Source organism: Podospora pseudoanserina, chromosome 3 (assembly GCF_035222485.1).
Source record: "Podospora pseudoanserina strain CBS 124.78 chromosome 3, whole genome shotgun sequence".
Classification (NCBI taxonomy): domain Eukaryota; kingdom Fungi; phylum Ascomycota; class Sordariomycetes; order Sordariales; family Podosporaceae; genus Podospora; species Podospora pseudoanserina.
In genome coordinates, this window is record NC_085922.1 from 2,185,620 (window position 1) to 2,209,112 (window position 23,493).

The 23,493-nt window shown below is 54.0% G+C and overlaps 6 protein-coding genes across 6 annotated transcripts; 3 read left to right on the forward strand and 3 right to left on the reverse strand.

Moving 5' to 3' along the window:
* Positions 1-150: 150 nt before the first annotated feature.
* On the reverse strand, positions 151-2,673 carry OPT8 (OPT superfamily; the record flags this gene model as incomplete). The annotated part of the gene is given in 4 exon segments (XM_062945742.1): positions 151-225; positions 291-767; positions 817-2,425; positions 2,441-2,673. The coding sequence occupies 4 exon segments, from the start codon at positions 2,512-2,514 to the stop codon at positions 151-153; spliced, it is 2,235 nt and encodes a 744-aa protein (XP_062801770.1). The 5' UTR covers positions 2,515-2,673.
* Positions 2,674-3,256: 583 nt separating this feature from the next.
* On the reverse strand, positions 3,257-6,999 carry UFD2 (Ubiquitin conjugation factor E4; the record flags this gene model as incomplete). Its single annotated transcript, XM_062945743.1, has 4 exons — positions 3,257-4,416; positions 4,470-5,863; positions 5,915-6,128; positions 6,191-6,999. The coding sequence occupies 4 exons, from the start codon at positions 6,997-6,999 to the stop codon at positions 3,489-3,491; spliced, it is 3,345 nt and encodes a 1,114-aa protein (XP_062801771.1). The 3' UTR covers positions 3,257-3,488.
* A 763-nt stretch (positions 7,000-7,762) lies between these two features.
* Positions 7,763-9,313, reverse strand: QC764_306390 (uncharacterized protein; the record flags this gene model as incomplete). The annotated part of the gene is made up of 1 exon (XM_062945744.1): positions 7,763-9,313. The coding sequence occupies one exon, from the start codon at positions 9,311-9,313 to the stop codon at positions 7,763-7,765; it is 1,551 nt and encodes a 516-aa protein (XP_062801772.1).
* Positions 9,314-9,873: 560 nt separating this feature from the next.
* QC764_306400 (uncharacterized protein) lies at positions 9,874-14,031 on the forward strand. The gene is made up of 3 exons (XM_062945745.1): positions 9,874-10,080; positions 10,148-12,966; positions 13,024-14,031. Exons 2-3 carry the CDS (start codon positions 10,982-10,984, stop codon positions 13,907-13,909), a joined length of 2,871 nt encoding a protein of 956 aa, XP_062801773.1. The 5' UTR covers positions 9,874-10,080; positions 10,148-10,981; the 3' UTR covers positions 13,910-14,031.
* Positions 14,032-16,602: 2,571 nt separating this feature from the next.
* Positions 16,603-18,568, forward strand: rmt3 (Ribosomal protein arginine N-methyltransferase rmt3; the record flags this gene model as incomplete). Its single annotated transcript, XM_062945746.1, has 2 exons — positions 16,603-17,052; positions 17,112-18,568. Exons 1-2 carry the CDS (start codon positions 16,785-16,787, stop codon positions 18,566-18,568), a joined length of 1,725 nt encoding a protein of 574 aa, XP_062801774.1. The 5' UTR covers positions 16,603-16,784.
* Positions 18,569-18,766: 198 nt separating this feature from the next.
* Positions 18,767-23,431, forward strand: RAV1 (regulator of (H+)-ATPase in vacuolar membrane; the record flags this gene model as incomplete). Its single annotated transcript, XM_062945747.1, has 4 exons — positions 18,767-18,778; positions 18,997-19,314; positions 19,378-22,824; positions 22,901-23,431. The coding sequence occupies 4 exons, from the start codon at positions 18,767-18,769 to the stop codon at positions 23,429-23,431; spliced, it is 4,308 nt and encodes a 1,435-aa protein (XP_062801775.1).
* Positions 23,432-23,493: the final 62 nt, after the last annotated feature.

Consider the following 23,493-nt stretch of genomic DNA (forward strand, 5'->3'; position numbering starts at 1 on the left):
CCCGCTGGGCTTACTGATGCCTCATGCAGGATACATATTTACCCGCTGATGTGATAGCTTCGAGCAGCCAAAACGCCGTCTCAAGCTAATGCTATGTTGCTGTCCCAGAAATCAAAAACCCAACTCCAACGCCACCTAGTCCAGGGAACCCTACAGGTGAGGAACCCCAGCGCTCTGCATGATCAGATTCACGATGCTCAAAAACCCTTCTCCCAGAATGAAACCCTACGTAATCACAGTCAGCGTCTTTCATCAAACCCACTCCTCATCCAAGATGCAGAGAAACTCACAGAAGCCAACACAATCAACGGTGTATCCTGCCACCCCTTGTACGACCTCCACCACCAGCTCAACAACCCACCGATTGTCCTCGCCAGTGTAAACGACGGCACATTGTACATCCCCACAGCAACCGCAATCCCGCCTGGAACCAGCGCCTGCAATCGTTTGGTTCGAGTCATCGAGGTGCGAGCCGCTGTCGTGACGGCAAACAACAAAGCTGCACCCACAGCCCACTCCTTCGCCATCGGAGGCAGTCCCTCACCCGTCACCAGCCTGGCAGTAAAGATCCAGACGTAGCCAGTAGGCACTTGGAACAAGTCTCCTGGGATAGTGTACACTGAAGTGTAGAGCTGGTAGATGAACGCGCTTGCCACAGCTCCGGCAGTAGCACCAATGACTTGTCCCCAGAACTGAGCCTTGGGGGCTGCTCCGAGTAAATGGCCGGTCTTGAGATCCTGCATCAGATCGCCGGCCTGAAGAGCGCCCTGTATTGCCTGTTAGTTAGATCCAAAGAATGTGTGAGCATCAACATACCGCCTCAGACACAGCTCCAGCAACCAAATTGATCAGGACACTCGACTTGTTCGACTGCGGAATGATGAACGCAAAGAACAGCTGAGCAAGCTTGCTAATCCCCGAAACCGGGTTCAAGTCCGTCTCACCAAGAGCCCTCACTCCCATGATACTCAGCACCAGCGCCATAAACACCGCCGTAATAGTAGCATAAAGCGGCACCAAGTCTCCAAAAACATAGTGAATGCACCCAACGCAAAAGATGATCGAGGCAGCAAGCCCAATGCTCACCACCTTGTTGCTGATCTGCTGGTCAGGAGGCGCATCATCATGTTCCTTCTCCTCCTCAGTCTCAGCAAGCAACGGGCCTCCATCTTCCGACTCGGAAGAAGAGTCGGTCGTAAGCAGAGAGGCATACCCCTGGCGTCCTCCCGGCAGCAAATTCCTGACGCTCTTTGGCAACACCCCCTTCATCCGAGGCCAGTACAACCTCACCGACCTGAAAGCCAAATACCCCAAGCTCACCACGGAGTCAGCAAGCATAATAGCCAACGAAACCCAAACGATCCACCCCTTACTCCCATGCTCCCAATCCGACACCGGCCCCGGAGCCCATCCCTTGTTCTTTGCCAGCGGTGACAAAACCCCCCATCCCACCACCGCACCAAGAAGCATATGCAACGTCGTCGCTGGACCCATGATAATTCCCTGTCCCACATACGCCAAACTCGGGTTGAGTGTCCAAAGCCACGTGCTCGCCGCGACACTTCCAAAGATGGGAATGTTCCTCAACACAGGCAAAAAATACGTCGCAAAAGTCGAGATGCCGGAAAGCAAAAAGCATACAATCAACAGTCTCACATTCCTCTTCCACCCCTCGGATTTCTTGTTATCCTCCTCCTCCCCATCCCTCACCTCCTCCCCCCCATAAGAACTCTCATCATCCCCAACCAAACTCGCAAACCCATGCGGGTTTTTCCTCTCCCCGCCCGCCTCCTCCACCCCCTTCGTCTGCCCATGCAGCACACTGATCAAAACCGCCGTGCTAAACCCACTCGGAAACTTCAGCTGCTCCCTAATCAGCACCTGCCTCCTCAACGGCACCGCAAAAACAACCCCAAAAAAACACAACCCCACCCCCCAAACACACCCCCTCCACAACCCCATCCTCACCGGCCCCATTTCTTCTTCCCTGAGCAAATACTCCATCGCAGGAACAACACCAACAAACCCGCACCCCAAAGGCATGATCGCCATGCTCCCCGCCACAGTCTGAACAAGCACGTTTTCCACCGGACTGAACGGCAGGTCCCCTAATCGATCCCTCAACAACCTAAAGATCCCGAAACCGAGGAGGGAGGCGGGCATGGTCATTGTTGATACCCAGCCTGTCTGCAGGCCAAAGTACATGTTGCTGAAGCAGATTATCAGACCGACGAGGAGGCCCACCGCCAGCGCGCGGGGGGTGAAATGGCTGCCGCGAATGATTTTTCGTTTTCGAGGCGAAGAGGAGGGGGAGGGGGAAGGGGTCAAGAGGGGGGAGGTATCGTTCAGGTCGTCATGAACCACCACTGGGATCGCCAGGCCGGACGCTGCCGAAGAAGAAGAAGAAGAAGAGGAGGAGGAGGAGGAGGGGGGAGGGGAGAAGGAGGTGAGTGATGAGGACCGTTTGCGCACCCCTCCCCCATCATCGACAGGAGTGGTTATTGAGCCTGCCATTTTGGCGTGATGAAAATCAAAAGATGAGATGAAAGGGGATGAAGAACAGATGTGAGGCCTACATCAAGACTGCCTGGCGGATTAATGATAAACAATGATGAAGATGATGCTAAATAATGAAATGTCTCGAGCGAGAGGGAGAGGGAGAGAGAGAGAGTGAGAGAGAGAGAGTGTGTGTGTGTGTGTGAAACAATCAATTGATAACACAACACACACCCGCTGAGGCACGCCACCGCTTAGTGACCAATAGGCCGCTAACCCCATCAGGAGCGGGTAAAATGCACACCCGCTAACCAATTGCAGCGTGACCACTAACACTTACACGCACACCAATCCCGGTGCTGCCTGACGTGTTCACCAGCTAGTTACGGAGTAGTGCAACTGATGAATAAATAAGATCATGGGCAGGTTCGGGTTCTTCTCGAGATTGACTGACATGTTCAAGCAGGACTCGCAGTCACACTCTTCCCCCCTCCCCCCCAAAGAATAATCGACACCGGCCATATCCGTACCTCAAAGGCAAATTAATAGGCATTTTAAACATCTTCAAAGGTCTCTTGACTGTCTGTGAAGGCCTGTCAACTCTCTTTTAAGGTCTTATAGTTCTTTGCAAGGACTACGGACTCATGTTTAAAGGGCTGTTGACTGTCTTTGAAGGCCCATAAATTGTCTTTAAAGGCATACCTTACCACATGATAACAGGTTTAACCAGACATGAGCGGGGAACAATCACAATCAAGCACCACTTTTATCACCATATGCCTCACTCACTCAAAAGCACCAGACAACAAGAAAACATAAATCTGCTCCCTACCCATTGCTTTCTCAACGCCCTATCCCCCCAACGCCCCCCCTTATCTCTTTCCTAATACATAAATTATCACAATAAACCAAAGCCAAGCAAAAATATCACCATCAACTCAATACGCTGTTCAACCCCCTATCCACACGCTATCTTCCACCCCCTACACACTCTACTCGGTAGTATCCATCTTTTCCCCTTCCCCCTCCCCCTCCCCCTCCGTAACCCCCACCAATTTCTCCTCCTTTACCCTCCTCGCCTCGGCCCTCCTCTCCTCCTTCCAGGCTTCAATCCTCTCCTTCAGCTCCGTATGCGGCACCACATCCTCGATACTCATCGGCTGCCTCGTGTACGGATCCTTCGGATCGCTCAACAAATGCTGCACGATCGTGCTCCGGTCCACCACGTGCCTCGACGGCAACCAAACTGGATCATCCATCAGACTCCCCATGATCGGGTCCTCAAACTCGGCCGGCGCGTCGTCAAAGTCAATCTCGGCCTGCTCCAATATCTCCTTGGCCTTTCTGAACTTCTCACACAGCCTCTCCCACGCCTGGACCTCGTGCTCATCTTTCAGATGCTTCCCCCTTAGGATCTGGGCAGTCTGCCTCATTGTCGAGTCGCGGTAGGAGCGGCCATCTCCCGCGACCGCCTCGACAAAGGCGGGGGAGGAGCCGAGGTTGAGATAAATGTCCGCAATTTCGGGCAGCAGGGTTTTGGGCGAAAAGTGGTACTTCTCGGGATTGTCGACGCGCAAGTTCTTGGACTTGGGACCCGTCAACATGTCGAGGTTGTAGTCCAGCATGCCCGCCAGACGCTGGACAATCTCTGGCATCGTGAACGCTTCGCTCAGAGTCTTGGTAAACAGCCTCATCATGCCGACTGTCTCATTGGCAAGCTGCATGAACGACGTGGCCCTGTTCTCGGCCTCACGCAGCTCCTCCTCCAACCTCTCCCGGTCCTGCTGCGACAGGTTTGGATTCTTCAAATCGAGCTGAAACTGGTGGATTTTGGGGAACTTCCCCAAGCCCTCATCAAGAACATACGTAGCGTCGTTCATCAAAAGGTTGACAAAGCGTACGAAGAACGACCGGTTAGACCTACCACTGGTCAGTATGACGATCAGCCTCGACCGAAAGAGAGGAAAACTCACTTGCTAGACTGCACCAGCTGCTGCCTGTAATGGTCGTTGACCCACACACACTTTATGATCTGAAAGATCTCGTACCGAATGTTGAACTTGTCGTAGAACCCATTCTCGGTAAGCTCGCACTCAATGTAAAACTTCATAACCGCATGGAGCAGGTACTGGTTCGCAAACTTGGTGCTCGTCATCAGCTCGCCCAAGAACCCCTTGCTGAGATGATACCTAGGCCATGTCCCCTGGTACAAGAGCGTGATCAACGACGACTTCAAGTACGGGTTCTTGACGTACTCGGACGACTCCAAAAAGGTGATGCAGAGCGCAATCAGCTCGTCCCCGACCGCATTGACAATAACCTGCGGCACCTCTCGGAAGACAAACTTGAAGTTGTCCACAACATCCTGCAACGCGTACTCGGGAAGGCACTGAAATGCCTCGGGCTGGCTGGCTGGCAGCGGGAGCGTGAGCTGCTTCTCCGGCGTGTACTCCGTCCCGCTGGCAACGCGCAAAAGCCAGACCGTGACATAGCGCATGAACAGCAGCGACCGGGCCTGCATCTTTTGCTCCAGCGATACGCCGGAGATGCACATTCTAAGAGACATGGAGGCTTCCAATATGGCCGTATACCGTTTCAGAGCATCATCCAACCGCCGAAGCTCCAAAGGTCGGCTGATCACCTTGGGCCGCTCGGCCTCCATCAGGGCAATGTTCTTTTCGAAGTGCTTAATCTCCCTGTCCAGCGTCTTGAGCTTGGCATTGGTTGCCTCGCTTCCGTAGTGGTGAGCCGCGAGAGTCAAAAAGAACACCTCGGTGATGAAGTTGTTGTCGCCCTCCAGCTTGGTCGAGTAAAATTTGTCCGACTGGGCCTGGTCGGCATTGAGCTTGGTCTCGTCCTTGATATCAATCCTTGGATTTCTCCGAAAGTAGTTGATATCGATGCGGCTGACTTTGGAGAATGTGCTGTCCATGAATGGCTCGCAGAGGTAGTCCAGAATGACGGTGACATTGATCATGAAGCCGTCCGAGGACACTTCCCTGGGATCATGCTGCATGGCTCTTCGTTTGTGGTTGACATTCATGATGTAGGCGAACCAATCCAGGACCTTATTCCGTGTCTGGTTGCTGGCGCGAATAAAGGCATTAATGATATCTCTGAGGTCGGCTTGGTGTGTGTTGAGGGTCATTTGCAGGGCGCTCTGAGACGTCGCGATATGTCTGGGGTCCATGGTGCGAGGCCCAGCAAAGTACACAGCAGCAACCTCTGGCTGCAGGGGCGATATCCTGAAGAAGGGGCCCAGAAGGGTGTTCTTCTCGATGCCCGGTGCCGATTGCGCCATCTGGAAGCACGGGTGAGCTGCCAGTTCATTCAGAAGTGGTGCATATCTGGCATATGTTTTCAGGGCCTAATAATGTCAGCACAATCTTTTCAACCGTGCTCGTCTCGATTCACTTACATTAACATAAGGCTTGTAATCATCATTCATGGTCATTGTAGAGAGCTTGCTGCTGATATCAACCATGGCCTTGGTGAACAGCGGCGCAATGGTATCATCCTCATCGAATCGAGACACGGCCTCCCCAATGAAGTCCATACACAGCCCACTCTCGTTCTCAACCTCCTTCAAGAGATACGGAACGAGTGTGTCGTGCACGGGGCTCGATTCCCGACTTCACGCCCACAAAAGTCAGCATACCAAACAAAAAGCTGACCCGTTTTTGACAGAAAATACCTGAACAGTTCCGGCATCGTCAACGAAAAGATGCAGTTGCTAAAGCACAATCGTCTCGCCTCCTTCAACAAGGCCTCCTTCTGGGGGGTTGGGTTCCTCAGCGCCTTAAGCGTCCGGACTACCCGCTTCCAGCAAGCCAGCAGGTACTCAAACAGTGGCTTGTCCTTTGGGTACTCTGTGGCCGCCTCCATGATGGCCTCCTCCAGCCGGTCCTGGGACAGCTTCAGAGGGGCCACCTCGTCTGTGAGGTCCTGGCTCAGGTTGGGCAAGAATGTCAACTTGTGGCCGTGGGCATCTTTTGTGCATGTAGCATCCACCGTCATGCGGAAGATGGACCCCAGGATTCGGTCGGCATAGTCTTCGAAGGATTCCTGAGCTGGTGTCTGTTTCCGTGGTGGAGCTGGGGCTCCTGATGGTGAACCCTCCAGCTCCGAGGCCCGTCTTTTAGATCCCAGCTCTTCCCCGAGTATGCTGTTGACGGCCTTGTCTTTTGGGGCGGTTGCGGAGGACGGCGAAGGGGTGATGTTGATTTGTGATCGGTTCGCGATGGGAACGATGGGGGCTGCCTTCTCAGGCACGGGTGTCCCACTGGTTGGTGAGCCACCGGTTGGTGATGTGGCCGATGGGCTGTTTGCTCCCGAGCCAGCCGCGCTGCCGGGCCCACCGCCGAGCTTCTCGAGTCTTCGGCGACGGATTGCCTCCATGGTTTCTCGGTCGGGCGCATCAGGCAGTGTCGACGCCGGGGCTGGTGGCGGGGCCGGGGCCGGGGCCGGGGCCGCTGGCGGCTGTTGTTCTTCAGTAGGATCCATCGTGACGATTCGGCAGTCTTATTCGGCCGAGCGGGCGGTGCTGGAAAAGTCTAGGAATTGACAGCAGAAGCAGACAGATAAAAAAAAAAAAAAAGACTCTTTAAGCAATGGAGAGAGAAGATTTAACGGCAGCCACCAACACACTAGAACTTTTGCCTTGAAAGCCAAAAACCTTGGAAGTCGCCTGAAGCTCCAGAGTAAATATGGCGGGGTCGGAACTCAGCTCACGTTGGGGGGGTTGCGCTAACAACTGGAGCCTAAAGACAGCCTGGACAAAGTATTCTTGGGACGAAAATGCCCTGTCATTGACTTATGCCCGCCGCTGCTTTGGGCGCTGTGTGCGCTGGAAGCTCGCAGAAGACGCCTTTTCCGCCTTTTAAGAGAGAGCTGATGGTAGGCATTACTAATCTAACCTTATCCTTATCTTATCGTTATCGTTGCCTAGAGGGCATCACCACTTCGACATAGGTAGACTATAGCATGTTTCTTTCTTCTTTCTATTCTTCAAGCTTCATCCTCCTTCATTATTAGTTGCTCGTCTATTTTTGTTGTTTCTACATGAAGAGACCTGCCCACAGAACATCTCTGAATAACCTCATTACGCATACCTAATTCATGATGCAACCCATTACGTCCATAGCGCCATATCAACGATAGCCATACAACTCTCACACAGCTCATGACTGGGCAACATTACCCTCCCGTCCATACCCAGCGCCAGAAAATATGCGATACGCTTTGATCAACATTCAACATTGTATCTTCACAGCCGGGGAGGTGGCTCTCCTCTCCCATCACTGTTCCGGCGGCTAGCTGTAGTCCGGTATGGCAGTCCGCCCTCTGTTAACCTGACAGGGAAGTTGTTGTTGATATCATTGGCGGATGACATTTGCGACATTGACGCCATTCCAGAATTGCCCATGCCGCTTCCTGACGAGCTCACTGCTCCGGCTCGCTGCTGGAGATGGTTGTGTCTCTGCATGTTCATCAACCAGGTAGTGTGCATGTTCAGGACGCCCACCTTGCTGCCTAGTTCGACGAGCTGCTGGTTGAGTGGCATGATCTGCTGTAGCATACTCATGGACTGGTGCGCATCCAGCTCAACTACCTGCTTGGAAAGGTCCTCCATCCGGCTTTCCAGTCGCTCGAAGCGGGCAAGCATGTAGTCTTCGGGGGAGCCCCATGATCTATTCTCACCTGCTCCCACGTTGGAAAGGTCTGGTCTCCATTCCATGTCGTAAAAGAAAGTGGAGGGATCGGGAGCGGAGAGGTCGATTGCGTCTGCTCCGTGGGACGTATTTGGTGCCTGGCGGGAGAGTTCTCGCCGACGAGCGCGTCGTTCCTGATGCTCTCGCCGCTCCGTCTCCAAAGCCACCAAGCGATCGGTGAGGTTGTCGATTATCCGGCGGTCCTCGGCCCGTTGCTTGAGGAGTTCCCCAATAATCTCGTAGGGGCAGCCAGTCTCATGTTCTTGAACCAGGTACCGTTTATCGTCGACCTTGCAGCCGGCAATGTGCCACTTGCACCGTACCTGCGTTTCCAGACAGTCTTCGGCGCAGTGCTTCTCCATGCGATGGAGAACGACGGTTGCTTCGCACGCCGAGCACTTTGTTGTTGCTCCGCTGCAGAGGAAGTCGTAGTGTGTGTTCAGATCCACCAGCGCCACCCTCTCGTCACAGTATCGGCATGACACCTCGCGATGCATGCAGGTGCTGGCAGGCCCCTGGACGTGGCGGCGGGCAATTCTCTTCCTGCATCTGGTGTCGGGGCAGCGCACCATGGTGTGCTCGCAGCGGCGCTCATAATGGCTGTCGAGATGCTCCCGAGGGCAGATGTGATCGCAGCCCTTGTTGGGGCATTTGACTTTGAGGCGATCGAGTTGATCTTTGATGATCAGCGGTGGGCGATGATAGTCACGCGTCTTTGTGAGCGGCTGACGGTCGATGGGACATGTTGGCTGGATGTCAAGGGCTCGGTTGATGCACCAGGCGCAGAATGTGTGACCGCATGATGTGGTTATGGGTTCATGAAATGGTGTTTTGCACACTGGGCACAGAAGCGTCTCATCTACTGTGTCGAGATACTCGAGGATCTGGTAGTCTATCTCGAGGAGCGCAGGGTCCTCTGGTGACGAAGGGACGACTGCGTGTGTGGTGGTGGTGATGGTGGTGGTAGCAGCAGCCTCAGGCGAGGGGGCCTGCTCAGGCGCTGAATCTAATGGAGGTGGGGTTGCCGTCGCCAGAATGGACGCGATTCTCGAGGGCTCCGACTGAGGGGGAAGCAAGCCTTCCTCTGGGGTATTTGGTGGTGGCATTGAATTGAATCTGATCGCATCGAAAACGAAATGTTGATGCAGGTGGCGGCGACGGGGACTGACCTGAAGAGGGAGGGTTGCGGCGCAATGGAGGCGGCTGGAGGTGGAAGTACCAGCTCTGCCGAGGTCACCACCTATCACCGCATCGATAGCTGATCCATGTACCCCACTTTCAAATTATAAGGCTGACTTGGGTGTCCGCCTTTTGTCTTTCGTTTTCTCAAACACTTCAGCAAACTGAGGGTTCGACAACCGTGAAGTGGTACTTGTGCTACCTCCATATTAGCCCTCTGGATATGCCATCTGCACAGCCAAGAGCTGTATGACTTCGTCATCGCGCGCAGGACTCGATCAAAAGAGCGGGGATTTGTCCCTCCAGAACCTTGACGACTGGCCCTATCGATAAGAAAAGTGGGACCTATGAAGCTACTGGCACCCTAAGGTAGAGTGGGTAGCCAGGCCATGGCAGCAGATGGCGACATGTGATAAAAACATAGTGTTGAACTACCGCTCATGCAGTTTGTATAACTCTTCTGGAAGTTTGTCTCATCCATTCAGCTCCTAAACACTGAGGTCATAATCAACAACACCTGTAGCTCGCCCTCCATCTAGGGTTAGGGTCTCTGTTCCTTCCCCTCTTCTTCGTTCTCCATACAACTTCTCACTATTTTCTGGCGTGAGACGAAGGAGCGTATATGCAGCATGCATGCTACGAGCCTCGGAAGACACTATTTGCTTCCATAACATACCTCCGTCTAGGCACTGCAGTGAGATTGCAAGTCGTGCTCCATGTTGAGTGATCCTGCTGTGCTCACTAATCCCTCTCTTTTTCAGTATCACGACCACCCCGCTTCCCAGCCTCACAGCTCAAGCATAGATGAATGTTCCGTACAGCTGTGCCACAGGGACACTGAGCAAAACGTTCCGACTGTCATCGGTGATGTGGACCATGTCGTCTAACCTAACCATTGCTGCCAAGAATCCCACCTTCTCAAGTGGCTCAACCCAGCTTCCACTCCAATAACTCTTCATCTCACTGCGTTATTAGCTCGGCTCTATGCAGTACGGGAAGAAAGCCAACCGACATTTATCAAGAAGACGGTGTGCTCTGTCAGCACTCCATTGGATATCTCTCCTTAGTCAGCCCCTTACGAGACCAGCCAGACCAGCAAGCGTGTGGCCCAGCAGCCTCAAACGAGGGCGGTAGCACAACCTTATTCGTGCTTTGAAGAAGCTCGCCGTTGTATCCGTCCTCAGCCTGTAACAAACAGTCCCTTTGCTGCAGATAAGACCCTTGTTTCTTCTTCAGCCCTGTTTACCCCGCCGACCCCATGCAACCGTTCTAGGCCTACCTCTTGTGGATATGATATGAGGGATGCCTAGCTGAAGAGACACAAACGGTGCCAGTGCGTTCGTCTTCATGCAACCTAGAAGCTCACCTCAGCTATAGGGCTACACCATGTCACTCGACGGCGTCGTCCTTAGGTATAAGTGAGCCTGTTCCCACCTCTCTCTCCCTCTCTCGTGTGTGTCTGCTCTGGTCTTCCTCAACTTTCTCTAGGCTGTCTTGAGTCTTCTCAAGACATCTGATCCTTTCTTAGTTACTTCCTAAACTGGAGTATCTTGTCTTCTCTGTCCAAGACAACCGCCAACCCCAAGTTGCCCAAGATGTCCACTCCACCCCCTCCCATCCCTCCCCCCACAACGAAGAAGAACTACAGCAAGGCTCCCCAGGAGCTCATCCACGAGTTCTGGGACCGATACTTCACCAAGAAGCCCGGCAAAGTCACCCGCATCTTCCCTCGTTCTCTCTATTCTTCCATCCTCCCTCTCTCACTCGAGGATGGCCAACCAGCCCGCTCAGCCCGCAACGCAGCCGAGTCTTATGAGGCTGCAGCAAAAGAGTGCCGGGAGAAAGTCCAGCGTATCATCAAAGAATGCCACCGTACCAATGAAAAGTTCACCGACCCCGACTTTGATATCGAGTGGGATCTCGAAGACAACTGCCTCAACGGCCTCGTCCGCTTCGACTGGGACGACTGGGACACCGATGATACCGGCAATGCCGTCAGCGCCGACCGCTTCAAGCGAAGCCTCGACACCCTCGCCGAATCCAACGCGCTCGGACCAGGCGGAACTGTCGCCTTGGACCCCGGAGTAGTCAGAGGCTACATCGCCGACGACCCCTGGGCCGCTCTCTTCGGCGCCTGGGGAACCAAAGGCCAACCCGTGACCAAGGGCGCTACCCCCCAAGCTCAACAAGCTGCTGCCGCACAGAAAGGCGTCCTTCCCCACGGCAAAAACTCGCCCCGTCACCACACCGACCCCAGAGCCAACCCCAAATCCACTAGGAGCAAGAACGGCGTCCAGTGCGGCGAGTGGTACAACCCCGGCTCCAAGCACCGCCTCGACTGGATTTTTTCGTCTCCCCAATGGACCATAGACGGGTACTCATCCTCGGACATCAAGCAAGGCTCCAACGGCGACTGCTGGTGGCTCGCCGCCGTGGCCACCATCACCCACCGAAAGGACCTAATGGACAGAGTCTGCGTCGTCCGCGACGAGGAAGTCGGCGTGTACGGCTTTGTGTTCTACAGAGACGGGGAGTGGATCTCTGTCGTGGTAGACGACAACCTCTACCTCCAGTACCCCGACTTTGACTACTACGGCGACCGGTACGACTCGACCGGCAAGTTGGCAAGGGAGTACAGAAAGAGATACCAAACCGGGAGCGAAGCCCTCTATTTTGCGCAGTGCGAAGACCAAAACGAGACTTGGCTCCCGATCTTGGAGAAGGCGTACGCAAAGGTTCACGGGGATTACGAGGCTATTTCTGGGGGGTGGAGCGGGGAGGCTGTGGAGGATATGACTGGCGGTGTTACTACCACTGTTGCTGCCAACCGGGTGCTCAGGAAGGATAAGCTTTGGAAGGAGCTGGTGAATGCTGATGGGGAGTTCGTCTTCGCCTTGTCGGCTATCGGGACCGGGTGGGATAGCTACAAGGGTGGCCTTGCGTTGGGGCATGCTTATTCTATTCTTAAGGCTACGGAGGAGGTGGGTGAGGATGGGAAGAAGGTGAGGTTGGTCAAGATCAGGAACCCGTGGGGTCAGAGGAGCAGTGATGGTGTGGGGGAGTGGAACGGGCCTTGGTCGGATGGGAGCAAGGAGTGGACTCCTTACTGGTTCAAGAAGCTGAATCATACTTTTGGGGATGATGGTGTTTTTTGGATGAGTTATTCTGATATGTTGGAGACGTTTTTGTTTATCCACCGGACTAGACTTTTTGATGAGAAGTGGACGGTGGTGCAACAATGGACGAGTGTGAGTGTGGGCTGGGTGGCGGGGTATCTCAACCAGAAATTCGTGATCGAGGTCAAAAAAGCAGGGACGGTGGTTGTGGTGTTGAGCCAGCTTGACGAAAGATACTTTCAGGGCTTTGAGGGACAATACAACTTCTCCCTTCACTTCCTGTTGAAGAAAGAAGGCGGCAAGGACGAGGAGCACATCTGCCGGGTGAGACCTGTTCACCAGTGGGAGAGCCGATCGGTAAGCTGTGAGGTTGACCTCGAGCCGGGGAGGTATGAGGTCTTGCCCAAGGTGACGGCCGAAAGATGCGACTGGAGGGATCAAGTCGAAGACGTTGTCAAAAAATGGTATCTATCTCTCTCCATTTCCATTTCACTTTCGAATAACTAACAGCCGCTTTGTAGGGCCGATAAAAACCCCTCCAAACTCCGCCAGGTAGGCATGCAATACGACCTCGCACACGCCAAAGGTGGCATCCCCGACGAGGACGACCTCATCCTCAAGAAAAAGGAGGAGGCCAAGAGGAAGTCTGAGGCGAAGAAGCTCAAGGCCAAAGAAAAGGCCAAGCGGAAGAAGGAGAGGGAGAAGGCTAAGAAGCGGAAGGAGAAGGAGAAGAAAAAGAAGGCTGCTGCTGCCGAGGTCACGGTGAAAGTTCCCGAGGGTGGTGAGACGACGGTTAATGTCAAGGCTGGCGAGAAGAAGGAGGACACTGACAAGAAAGAGGAATCGGAGAAATCGGAGGATGCGGTTGAGAAGAAGGAGGATGCTGCTGCTGCTGCCACTACCAAGGCTGAGGAGAAGAAGACTGAAGCTCCCAAGACCATCTCCACCGCCTCTTCGTCCGCCCCTGCTCCCCCCAAGGAAGGACAGAAGGAGGAAAAGAAAGACGACGGTAAGAAGGAGGAGACACTGGCTATCAGGCCTGCCCCCCCCACCACCACCACCCCAGCCGCGGAGGAGAAAGAAGCCAAACCTGACGAGAACAAAGCAGAAGAGAAGAAAAAGGAAGAGGAGGAGGATGATTCCGAGTCTGAGTACGAGTCTGAAACGGATGAGGAGGAGGAGAAAGAAAAGGAGGAGGAGGAACAGCGGCAGAAGGAGGAAGAAGAAGCCCGCAAATTGGCCGAGGACGAGAACTCGCCTTCCATTCCGTGGAACGCGGTTGCTGTTCTTGGGTTGAGGGTGTATGCCCAGGATGCCGGGGTGAGTGTGCACCTTGCCAAGCCGAAGAGTGATGAGGAGGGGGCGAGTTTGGTGATTGATAGCCAGGCTGTGGGTGCTACTATGTAGATATGAGTTGAAAGATGGTAGAAAGTCTGATGGTTTCTTGCATCTTGACAACCGCTCTCCCGCTATGTGTCCTTTTTTTTTCTTTTTTTTTTAGAGCTATGGCCATGGGTAATTGCTTGCTGAAGCCAAGGATTTGTCTCAAGAATACACGTCCACACCGGAGACTGCGGCAGGTGAGATCGTGACAAAGGTATTGCGAGCTTCAACCTCAACTGTGCGCTCAAAGACTCCCAGTCCGCTGCATAGGCGCCTCACAGAAGAAATGAAGCAGCCCAGAGTCAGCCACATGTTGCAGCCAAGAAACCAAATCCGAAATGGCCCATTTTAGGCCGGTTCAGTCAGCAACCGACGAAGCTAAGAGGTTTCACAGCGTCACGCTGGCCACGCAGGTAGTTTTCCAACACTTGTTATTTACTAAACGAGCTCCTTGAGTTGTTCAGGTAAATAATACACTGGGTTGCTGAAAAGTGAGGTGTGGTGAATTGGTGAAGCATCCGAGCAGCCATCCTATTTCTACTTGCTGGATCCCCCAACTATATAAAAAGGATGTAGTAATTACGTCTCTCGCGCTTTATGAAAAAGAAAAGTTCATAAGGGTGTTCTTTGGGCCTTCTATTATATATTGTGGATGATATCTTTTTAAAAAGTAAGATCTAAAACTATGATATTTATATCTTGATGAACCGGAATAAGCTAAGAGAAAGCTTTGTTAAAAGACTAGTTTATAAAGGTAAGATTATATTTTAACGACTTAAAAGAAAAAAGAAACACTAGTTCATATGTAAATATAAAATTTTCTTCAAACTTTCATTTATATTAACGGCTTATAGGTAAAAGTGTTGTGAATAGGGGGTCCGGCAAGTAAAAATGGGAGGTCTGAAAAGCATTGCTCTCACATATAAGAAGGGCGTCTGTGGTTTGCTTGATCCAGGACTGATCCAGTTACGTAAGAGAGGTATCTACTTATGTCTGGAACATTGCAGGGGGTGATGATGACTTTAGATGTGTATCATCCTCAGTGTCTGGGTAGCCAATAATGTAGATGATTGCTGCCGGTGTAGGCGCGTGGCTTGATATCACGGGGTTCAGGACCGCATCAATTTCTACACCATAAAGTTGCACTCTTTTGGGAAGAAGGTGGTCAAACAGCTCAGGACAAAAAGACCGGCGAGTTCCAAGCAGGGGGAACCACCCCATTGAGAATTGGATCGATGGCCTACTGCTAATAACTGACGAGGTGGAACTCGTCACTGCATGCTACCAGTGCTGGTTCGAAGAGCCGCTCAAGAACTTCCTCGCCAAACGCCACCTGCCCAAGTCGGACCCGGACTATTCAGACGATGTGAAGGAATTCGCACACTTTGTCGCCCGCTTGGGAGCCCACAAGTACGCCGCTTTCAAGGTGGCGGAAGGAATCGACAAGCTGCCGTATTTTGCCAGTCAGCGCTACCGTGTCAAGTTCGACCAGCTGCCCAAGGGTGGTCACCAGGAAGCTCTGAAGCCCACGCCCATCAACCTCACCCGGGCTTTTGACTGGGCAAATGGCGACTACAACAACGAGCCTGACCCGTTCACCATAGTCAAAAAGCTCACGAATCTCTTCCCCGGCATCCCCAGCAGCGATCCAGCGGTGGGTTACTATCTCGAGCAGGAGCGAGGGAGCACAGAACACAAGGGCTTCAGTTTCCAAGGCGAGATCAGCCGGTGGCTTCAGCAGAAGAAAGGCGTCCTTCTGACGCGCTACCACGCCGAAATACAGATTGCCAACTTCTTCAACGCCACCGGGAAGATCTTCCAGGATAAAGATAGGTACATTGGCTGTAGCAAGGGGGCCTGCTGGTTCTGCGCGCAGTACCTGGCGGATCTGCCATCCCCGCGCGGCGACGAACGATTTGTCCCGCCTGCTCAACACAACGAGATCCTTCCAGGTGTTACTTTTCCGCCAACCAAAGGAAGCAGTGATTCCAGGTGGGCTGTTCAGGTCAAGGCTTCGATGAACGAGGTTGTGCTCCGCACGACACGCCACGCTCTCCTCGACAATATTCCTCATGGTGCGAGGAGCCATTAGTCGACTAACACATGGATGGATAGAGCGCTCTCCCAGTCTTCGTGGATGAGGGAGGAGGACATCAGGAGTGCGGCGTGATGGCGAGATTGCGCAACGAGAATCAGGTTTCTTTTGTTTATTGCGTTGCTTCTCGGCCCAGATTGACTTTCAGGTTCTCTTGTGGGCTCACCATATCCACCTCAGCTACCCGGCTTGGCCAGCCTCTTATTGTTCATAATACAGACGTCGGTTTTGTGAAACGGTTGCTCTCGTTCTATGATGCCCTTGTAACACCCCCTGTGGCCAGCACTGGTGTCCTCAGGTTTAGCAAAAGAACCAGGCGTTTCACGAGACAAGTCAGTTGCTTTTCCAGGATTCGGGAAACAGTCGTCATGACCTGGATAACTGCATCCTTTGCTTTGTTTGGAAACTCTACGGTGAGCTGTGAGCCTCTCAGGTATCTCTAAATGTCCCGACAACACTTAAGAGCTGTAATATCCTGTGTTTAACAGAAAAAGGGGCAATGTGTCCACCATGGATGTTTTGTTTGACCAGGGCAAGCAACATCCATCCAGGGGTTAGGGTTATGTGCGTTGAACCCTTGATGAACCCTTGATGAACCCTTGAAACCTTCACCTGCAGGCTCTCTCCCCGCACTTTTTTTGTGACCTGCAGCTCAGCGATGGGACCCCTCCATTTTGCAGCCAGGAACAAAAAAAAAAGAAAAAATTAATTTTCATCCACAGCCGTTGGAATAAAACTCCGACGCTCACTTATACAAAACAGACACCGAAACGGCCACTTTTGGTGCCACAGAAAAGAAACAAAATGGCCGAATCATACCCCCCCTCCATCAGCGACGGCTCCTCGTCAGACAACTCCGAGGCTGGCAACTGGCTACAGGGTGATCAGGACGATGGTGATGACTTCAGCGAGCAGGAGACCGTGCAGGTCATCTCGCTGATGGACGACAAGGTCTTTGACGATGCTCTTGCCATGGTCACCTACTGCAAGGAGAAATATGGGTTGGATTTCTTGGGAGTGAGAGATCGGTTGGGGCTTGACTTTTACGGGTCGATCAAGTTGATCAACTTCAGTACGTTGCTTACTTTTACTTTCATATGATAGCTATGGAAACTAAACATGAGATCACAGTCCGCCAAAAGGTCCACGATGGCAAGACAGTCAAGTCGGATGATATCAAGGCGTCTGATCTCGAGGATGACTCACTCTTGAAGCCGGTACTGGAGGATGATGCCCTCATCGTGTGCTTGGATGACCTCCCTGCCGCTGGTGAGGCTGCTCCTCAGGCCCGGGAGATCAAGCAAAAGGAGGTCCCGGCCGTTGATGAGCTTCTTCGGAAGAATGCGCAGCTCCAGGAAGAGCTCGAGAAGCTTTCTCAGCAATTCTCCAACTACAGGCTTGCTGTCCAGCAGACCTTGGACCAGAGATGGGGTGAGGATGACAAGCCCGAGTCCTCCAAGGCTAGAGCTGAAGCCCCTGCTCCTGCTCCTGCTCCTGCTACCAACGGCACAGAAAAGAAAGACGACTCCCCACCGGAAGCCACCTATTACTTTGAGTCGTACGCCCACAACGACATCCACGAGACCATGTTGAAGGACACGATCCGCACCAACGCCTACCGTGACTTTATCTACAACAACAAGGCCATCTTTGCCGGCAAGACTGTTCTCGACATCGGGTGCGGTACTGGTATCCTCTCCATGTTCGCCGCCAAGGCTGGTGCGGCCAAGGTTCTTGCTGTTGACAACAGCGCCATCATCGACAAGGCCCGCGAGAACATCTTCAACAACGGGCTCGACAATGTCATCACTTGCATCCGCGGCAAGATTGAAGAGGTTACTCTTCCGGTGCCCACGGTCGACATCATCGTCTCGGAGTGGATGGGTTACTGCCTTCTCTACGAGGCCATGCTTCCCTCTGTTCTCTACGCCAGGGATAAGTACCTCAAGCCCGACACCGGTCTTCTCGTGCCATCACACACGTCGATGTGGATTGCTCCTGTGGCCGACGAGGAATACGTCACCGACAACATGGACTTTTGGCGGGATGTCTATGGCTTTGACATGAAGGCCATGCAGGAGGGCACCTACGCCAACTGCCGCATTGAGCACCTCCCCGACGCCGCCGTGGCCGGCACCGCGCAGTGTTTCAGGATGCTCGACCTCCACACTTGCACCAAGGAGGACCTTGTGTTCAACGAGAAGTGGACGTCGACTTATACGTCCAAGGACAAGCTTGATGGTTTCTTGGTGTGGTTTGATACCTTTTTCTGCGAGTCGAGACAGGAGCAGGTCGAGAAGCAGTTGACGTGGAAGCAGTGGATGGATGTCAAGGGGAAGGAGAGCGTGGCGTTTACCACCGGGCCGTTTGACAAGGAGACGCACTGGAGGCAGGGGTTGATGTTGATTGACCATGCCAAGCAGCCGAAGGGAAGCGAGGAGAAGGTCAAGGAGGGGGCGAGGTTGGAGGGCGAGATTGAGTATGCTATTCCCGAGGGTCATCACAGAGGGTTGAACATCAAGGTGACTTGGGGGTTGGAGGGGGAGGAGGGGGAGAAGAGGCTGAGCCAGATGTGGATGTGCCATTAGAGAGGGTCGGCGGGGCGGCGGACAAATGTATGGGATAGACAAAATAAACAAGGGAATGAATATGCTCTGTATGATGGGGGGTTTGCTGACACAAATGCCGAGCCACAGAGTCGCAAAGTGTGGGGGGGGAGCTTCTGGAACCCCACGTCATAGCGATCTCGCAGCTCAGGGCAGATTCCCACTGCTGCAAGTCGCATGATGCAGCAGCTGGTGTGTCGCATGTGTTCTGAAGGCGCGCTCCTTTGACTGATTGCGTGACACCTTCTAAATCAACTCATCTTCCTCATCTCATGTTTTGTTTTCTGTGATTTGTGTGCTTTACTGCCTGTAAAAGGTACGTATTTTTGGCAAACAAGGACAGGGGTCTAATTGCCAGCCGGCACGGCACGACGCGGCAACCATTCACTCAATCACTTACCTCGACACAGACAGCACAAATCAGCTCCCAGGCAGACAAACATAACGAGTTACGACACAGAAACCAACCGTCGAGTCCCTTTTGCACATTGAATTACAAGCCGAGAACACGACATGCCTGCGACAGACTCACCATATCAATAGCAGCAGACGAATCCTCACCACACCACCACCACATCACCACCATCACCACCATCACAACCACCATCACCACCATCACAACCACCAAACATGAGAACCATCCTTCCAGGCCTCCCCTCCCCCACCTCCAAGCCCTAGCAACAGGCTACTGCCAAAACGCATCCGAGTCCGGCCACCGTCGAATAACCGTACCTCTTCCCCTTCCACCCCCAAATCTGCCTTTCCTCACAACAACCCCCTACCCGGTGTAGGTCTACATCTCCGGTCCTGCAATCTCAATCCTCTCCCCAAGCCCCACCTCCCCATCCCATCTCCTCCAAACCATCTACGACGACGACCCAACCCCCCTCCAATCCGTTGCCCTCGACGAACCCACGGCCAAAATCGCCGTTATCACCACCTCTGGCACAGGGAGGATATACAAACCAACAATCAACACCCTCCTCCCGATCAACTCCCCCGAGCGTGAGCCCCGCTGGGTATTACAAGGAACCTTTTTCTCCTCTCCCTCCCCTTCCCATCCGGCAACCCTCTCCTGGGGCAGCGACGGCGAACTTTTGGTCTCCTCCTCATCATCCCTCCAACTATGGCAGACGTCCCGACCAGAGGGGGATATTCATTTATCATGGTCGCAACCGCTCCCTAATCCAGCGAAAATGGCGCTGTTGTCGTATGATTCGGCGTACATAGCCTCTGTGGGGCGATATGACAAACTGGTGAAAGTGTGGAGGAGGCTGAGCTATGGGTCTGGGGGTGCGGGGACGGAGGAGGGCGTTGATGGGGCGAGGTTTGATTTTGTGTACCTACGGCACGGGGATGTGGTTACCAGGCTTGAGTGGAGGAGGAGGCCGAGGCATGAGGGGCAGACGGTGGAGAATGTGCTTTGGACGGTGGACTGCAAAGGAAGAGTAAAGCTTTGGGTTGGCGGGGATGGGCATGGGATGAGGGAGCTGAGGCTTTGGGGGGGGTTGGAGTTGGGGATGAAAATGGGGTGGGTGGTTCAAGGGGGGGATTTGATGGGGGCTGTTGAGGGGGTTGTGGAACGGGGGAGGGGGGAGGGGGTGGAGAGGGTGGTGGAGGTCGGGAGGAGGTGTCATGAGGTTGTGGTCGGGTTGGATGGGAAAGGCGGGGTGAAGGTTTGGGGGTTGGAGGATGTGGGTTGGGAACCGGGGGCACAGAAGAGAGGGGGGGTCTGGGAGATTGTGGAGGTGAAGGGGGTGGAGGGGTTGGACTGGGGAGGGGCAGCAGGTGAACATGTCGAGGTGCAGAGTTATTGTGATGGCAAGGGGCTGTTGCAGGTGCTGGTGCACTTTTTTGATGGGAGGATTGAGGTTTATGAGACCGATCTCGCGGCTTTGGTTGATCCGAACCCGAAGAGGAAGAGGCTAGAAAGGGTGGCTGTTTGGACTGGGCATTCGGCACCGGTCAAGAAGGTGGTGAGGAATTTCAGTGGGAGGGCGGTCGTTACGAGGACGGAGTCAGGGCAGAGCGTTGTGTGGAAACATGAGTTGGATCATGGGAAGGGGGTGGCGATGTTGAGGAGACAGGTCGTCATCCAGCAAGCGGGGCATGTTCACCGGATGTGCGTGTTGAGAAAGGGGAGGTTTGTGGTTTTCTTGCGGCACGAAAAGGTTGAGCTTTGGGACTGTAGGGGGGCTCAGGCGAGATTGCTGGCCGAGCAGAGGTATGATGTGCCGGGGAAACCACTGTGCCTGATTGTGCTGCCGAGGCACAAGGTGGAGGATTACACCACGGCGCATGTTGCGACGATTACGTCGGAAAAGGAGGGTGTTGGTTGGGAGGTCAAGTTTCCGTTCTATAGACCGAACGATCCGACGGTCAAGGTTGCGAATGGGCGGGGGGAGGGGGATCAGGGGGGGTGCATTAGGGAGTTTGTCAAGTTTACGCTTGAGGATGCGGGGGATTTGGGGTATGTGTTACCTGTTGATCCGGCCGGGGCGGATTTCCATGTTTCGGGGTTTTTGGATGTGTTTGCACGGGATGTGGCGATTTCGTACACGCACTCAGGGAGGGTCGAGTTTTGGACTGCGAGGGTTGGGCATGAGGGGAAGGGGGTGGAGTGGTTGTCGACGAGCTCGCTGGAGACGGGGGTTGCGAACCCGGCGCTGGTCAGTGGGAGCACGCTGAAGAAGGCGGCGTTGGTGAGTGCGGATCGGTCGACGTTGACGATTTGGGATATCAGGGGGGCGAGGCTGGAGTATGAGCAAAAGTTTGAGAACAGTCATACGATTAGGGATCTGGACTGGGCGACCACGCCGGCGAAGCAGAGTATCTTGGCGGTTGGGTTTCCTCATCGGGTGTTGTTGTTGAGTCAGATGAGGTTTGATTATCTCAACAAGGGGCCGGCGTGGCTGCCGACAAGGGAGATTTCGATACGGCAGTGCACACCGCATCCGATTGGGGACTCGGTTTGGTTGGGGGGTGGACACTTGGTGATTGCGGCGGGGAACCAGCTGTTTGTGCATGATCGGGAGTTTGAGGCTTCGACTTCGCTTGTTCCGGCAACCGGGCTGAGGATACCGCATCGGAAGGGCAAGGCGAGGCAGCTTGATCTGTTTGAGGTTGTGGACCGGCTCAATGGCCCGCTGCCGGTTTTCCACCCGCAGTTCTTGAGCATGTGCATCCTTGCCGGAAGGATCTCGCTCGTTCACAAGGTCCTGCAGGCGTTGCGCAAGACGCTTCGGTTCTGGGTAGAGGGTGATGTGGTGGATGATTACCTCGGCCTCGACCTGGTGGAATTCTACGCCGGTGATGGGTCACTGCATAACGGCGGTGGCCACCCAAGAGAGTACCTCAACCGCCGGCAGTCGTTTGACGACGGCGACGAGCCCTTCTCGGAAGAAACAGCTGTCGACATCAACGAGCGCCTCACCCGCATTGGCATCCCTCAGCTCTCGGGCCACGAACAAATCCAACTCGTCGACATTGTAGAATGCGTCGGCGTGGTCGAAAAACAACGTCGCTCCCTCGACGAAAACGGAGCAAGATTCATGCTCGCCTTCAGGCAACACGCCCTGAGAAAGGGAAGAGCAAACGAGGTGCACATCTCGTGGCGCGAAATCAGCTGGGCATACCACTCCACCAGCCAAGACGTCCTTGTCGATTTTGTGACCAAGCATAACCACGGCAGGATGCTGTGGGAGGGCGCGAGAGAAAGCGGCATGTTCATGTGGCTTGGTGACAACGCTGCCGTGAGGCAACAGTTTGAGATTATTGCGAGAAACGAGTACACCAAAGGCGAGGACAAGAACCCTATCGATTGCAGCCTCTATTACCTCGCCCTCAAGAAGAAGACTGTCCTCCAGGGCCTGTGGAGAATGGCAAGCTGGAATAAAGAACAGGCCTCGACGTCGAAGTTTCTGGCGAATAACTTTGACGATCCGAAGTGGCGGACTGCGGCGCTGAAGAATGCTTACGCGTTGATGTCGAAGCGGAGGTTTGAGTACGCGGCTGCGTTCTTCTTGTTGGCGGACCATTTGCATGATGCGGTGAACGTCTGTCTTAATCAGCTTCATGACCTGCAGCTCGCGGTGGCGATCACGAGGGTGTACGAGGGTGATAATGGGCCGGTGCTGAAGAGGCTTCTCGAAGAAGAAGTCCTATCCACTGCAGCAAAAGAAGGAAACCGCTGGTTAGCGTCGTGGGCATTTTGGATGCTTGGGCGTCGCGATATGGCTGTGAGGGCACTTATTGCAAGTCTTCCCCCCCCGGGTTTCTTTTCTATAACACCCCCTGACTAACTCTTTGGAACAGACGCCAGTCTTCGCCCTCCTCTCCACCACCCCCTCCTCCCCACCGCCAGACGACGGCAACCTCAAATCCAAATCCTACCTCACCGACGACCCCGCCCTCATAATCTTGTACCGCCAGCTCCGCCAAAAGACGCTTCAAACACTCCGCGGAGCGACAAAGGTCACGCCAAAGGTGGAGTGGGAGTTTGTGCTGCATTCTGCCGGGTTATATGACCGCATGGGCTGTGACTTGCTCGGCCTTGATTTGGTGAGAAACTGGGAGTTTTTCCACCCTGCCGCGCAGGCGATGACGGGGTTGGGAGGGGAGATTAACCCGTTGAGGCTGTTGAAGAGGAGGGGGAGCTTGGTTGTGGCTGATATTCCTATCCGTGGGGGGCCACTGTCGCCGCTTGCGACGCCGGGGGGGCAGATGCAGGTGCCGGGGGAGATGAAGACTGGTGGTGGTGGTGGGACAACGGCAAAGCCGAAGCCGCCTCCGACGGTGTTTGAGGAGCCGGATGCGAACTCCTTGTTGGACAGTTTTGGTTTTTAGAGAGCGGAGGTAAATGATGGAAAAAGGGGGAAGGGGGGTGACATAGCAGTGTAGATTCAAGG

Bases quoted from the DNA above. Each gene is read 5' to 3' on its own strand.
- QC764_306400 (XM_062945745.1), top strand. From the start codon at position 10,982: ATGTCCACTCCACCCCCTCCCATCCCTCCCCCCACAACGAAGAAGAAC. The intron at 12,967-13,023 runs GTATCTATCTCT...GCCGCTTTGTAG, and splicing joins GAAGACGTTGTCAAAAAATG to GGCCGATAAAAACCCCTCCA.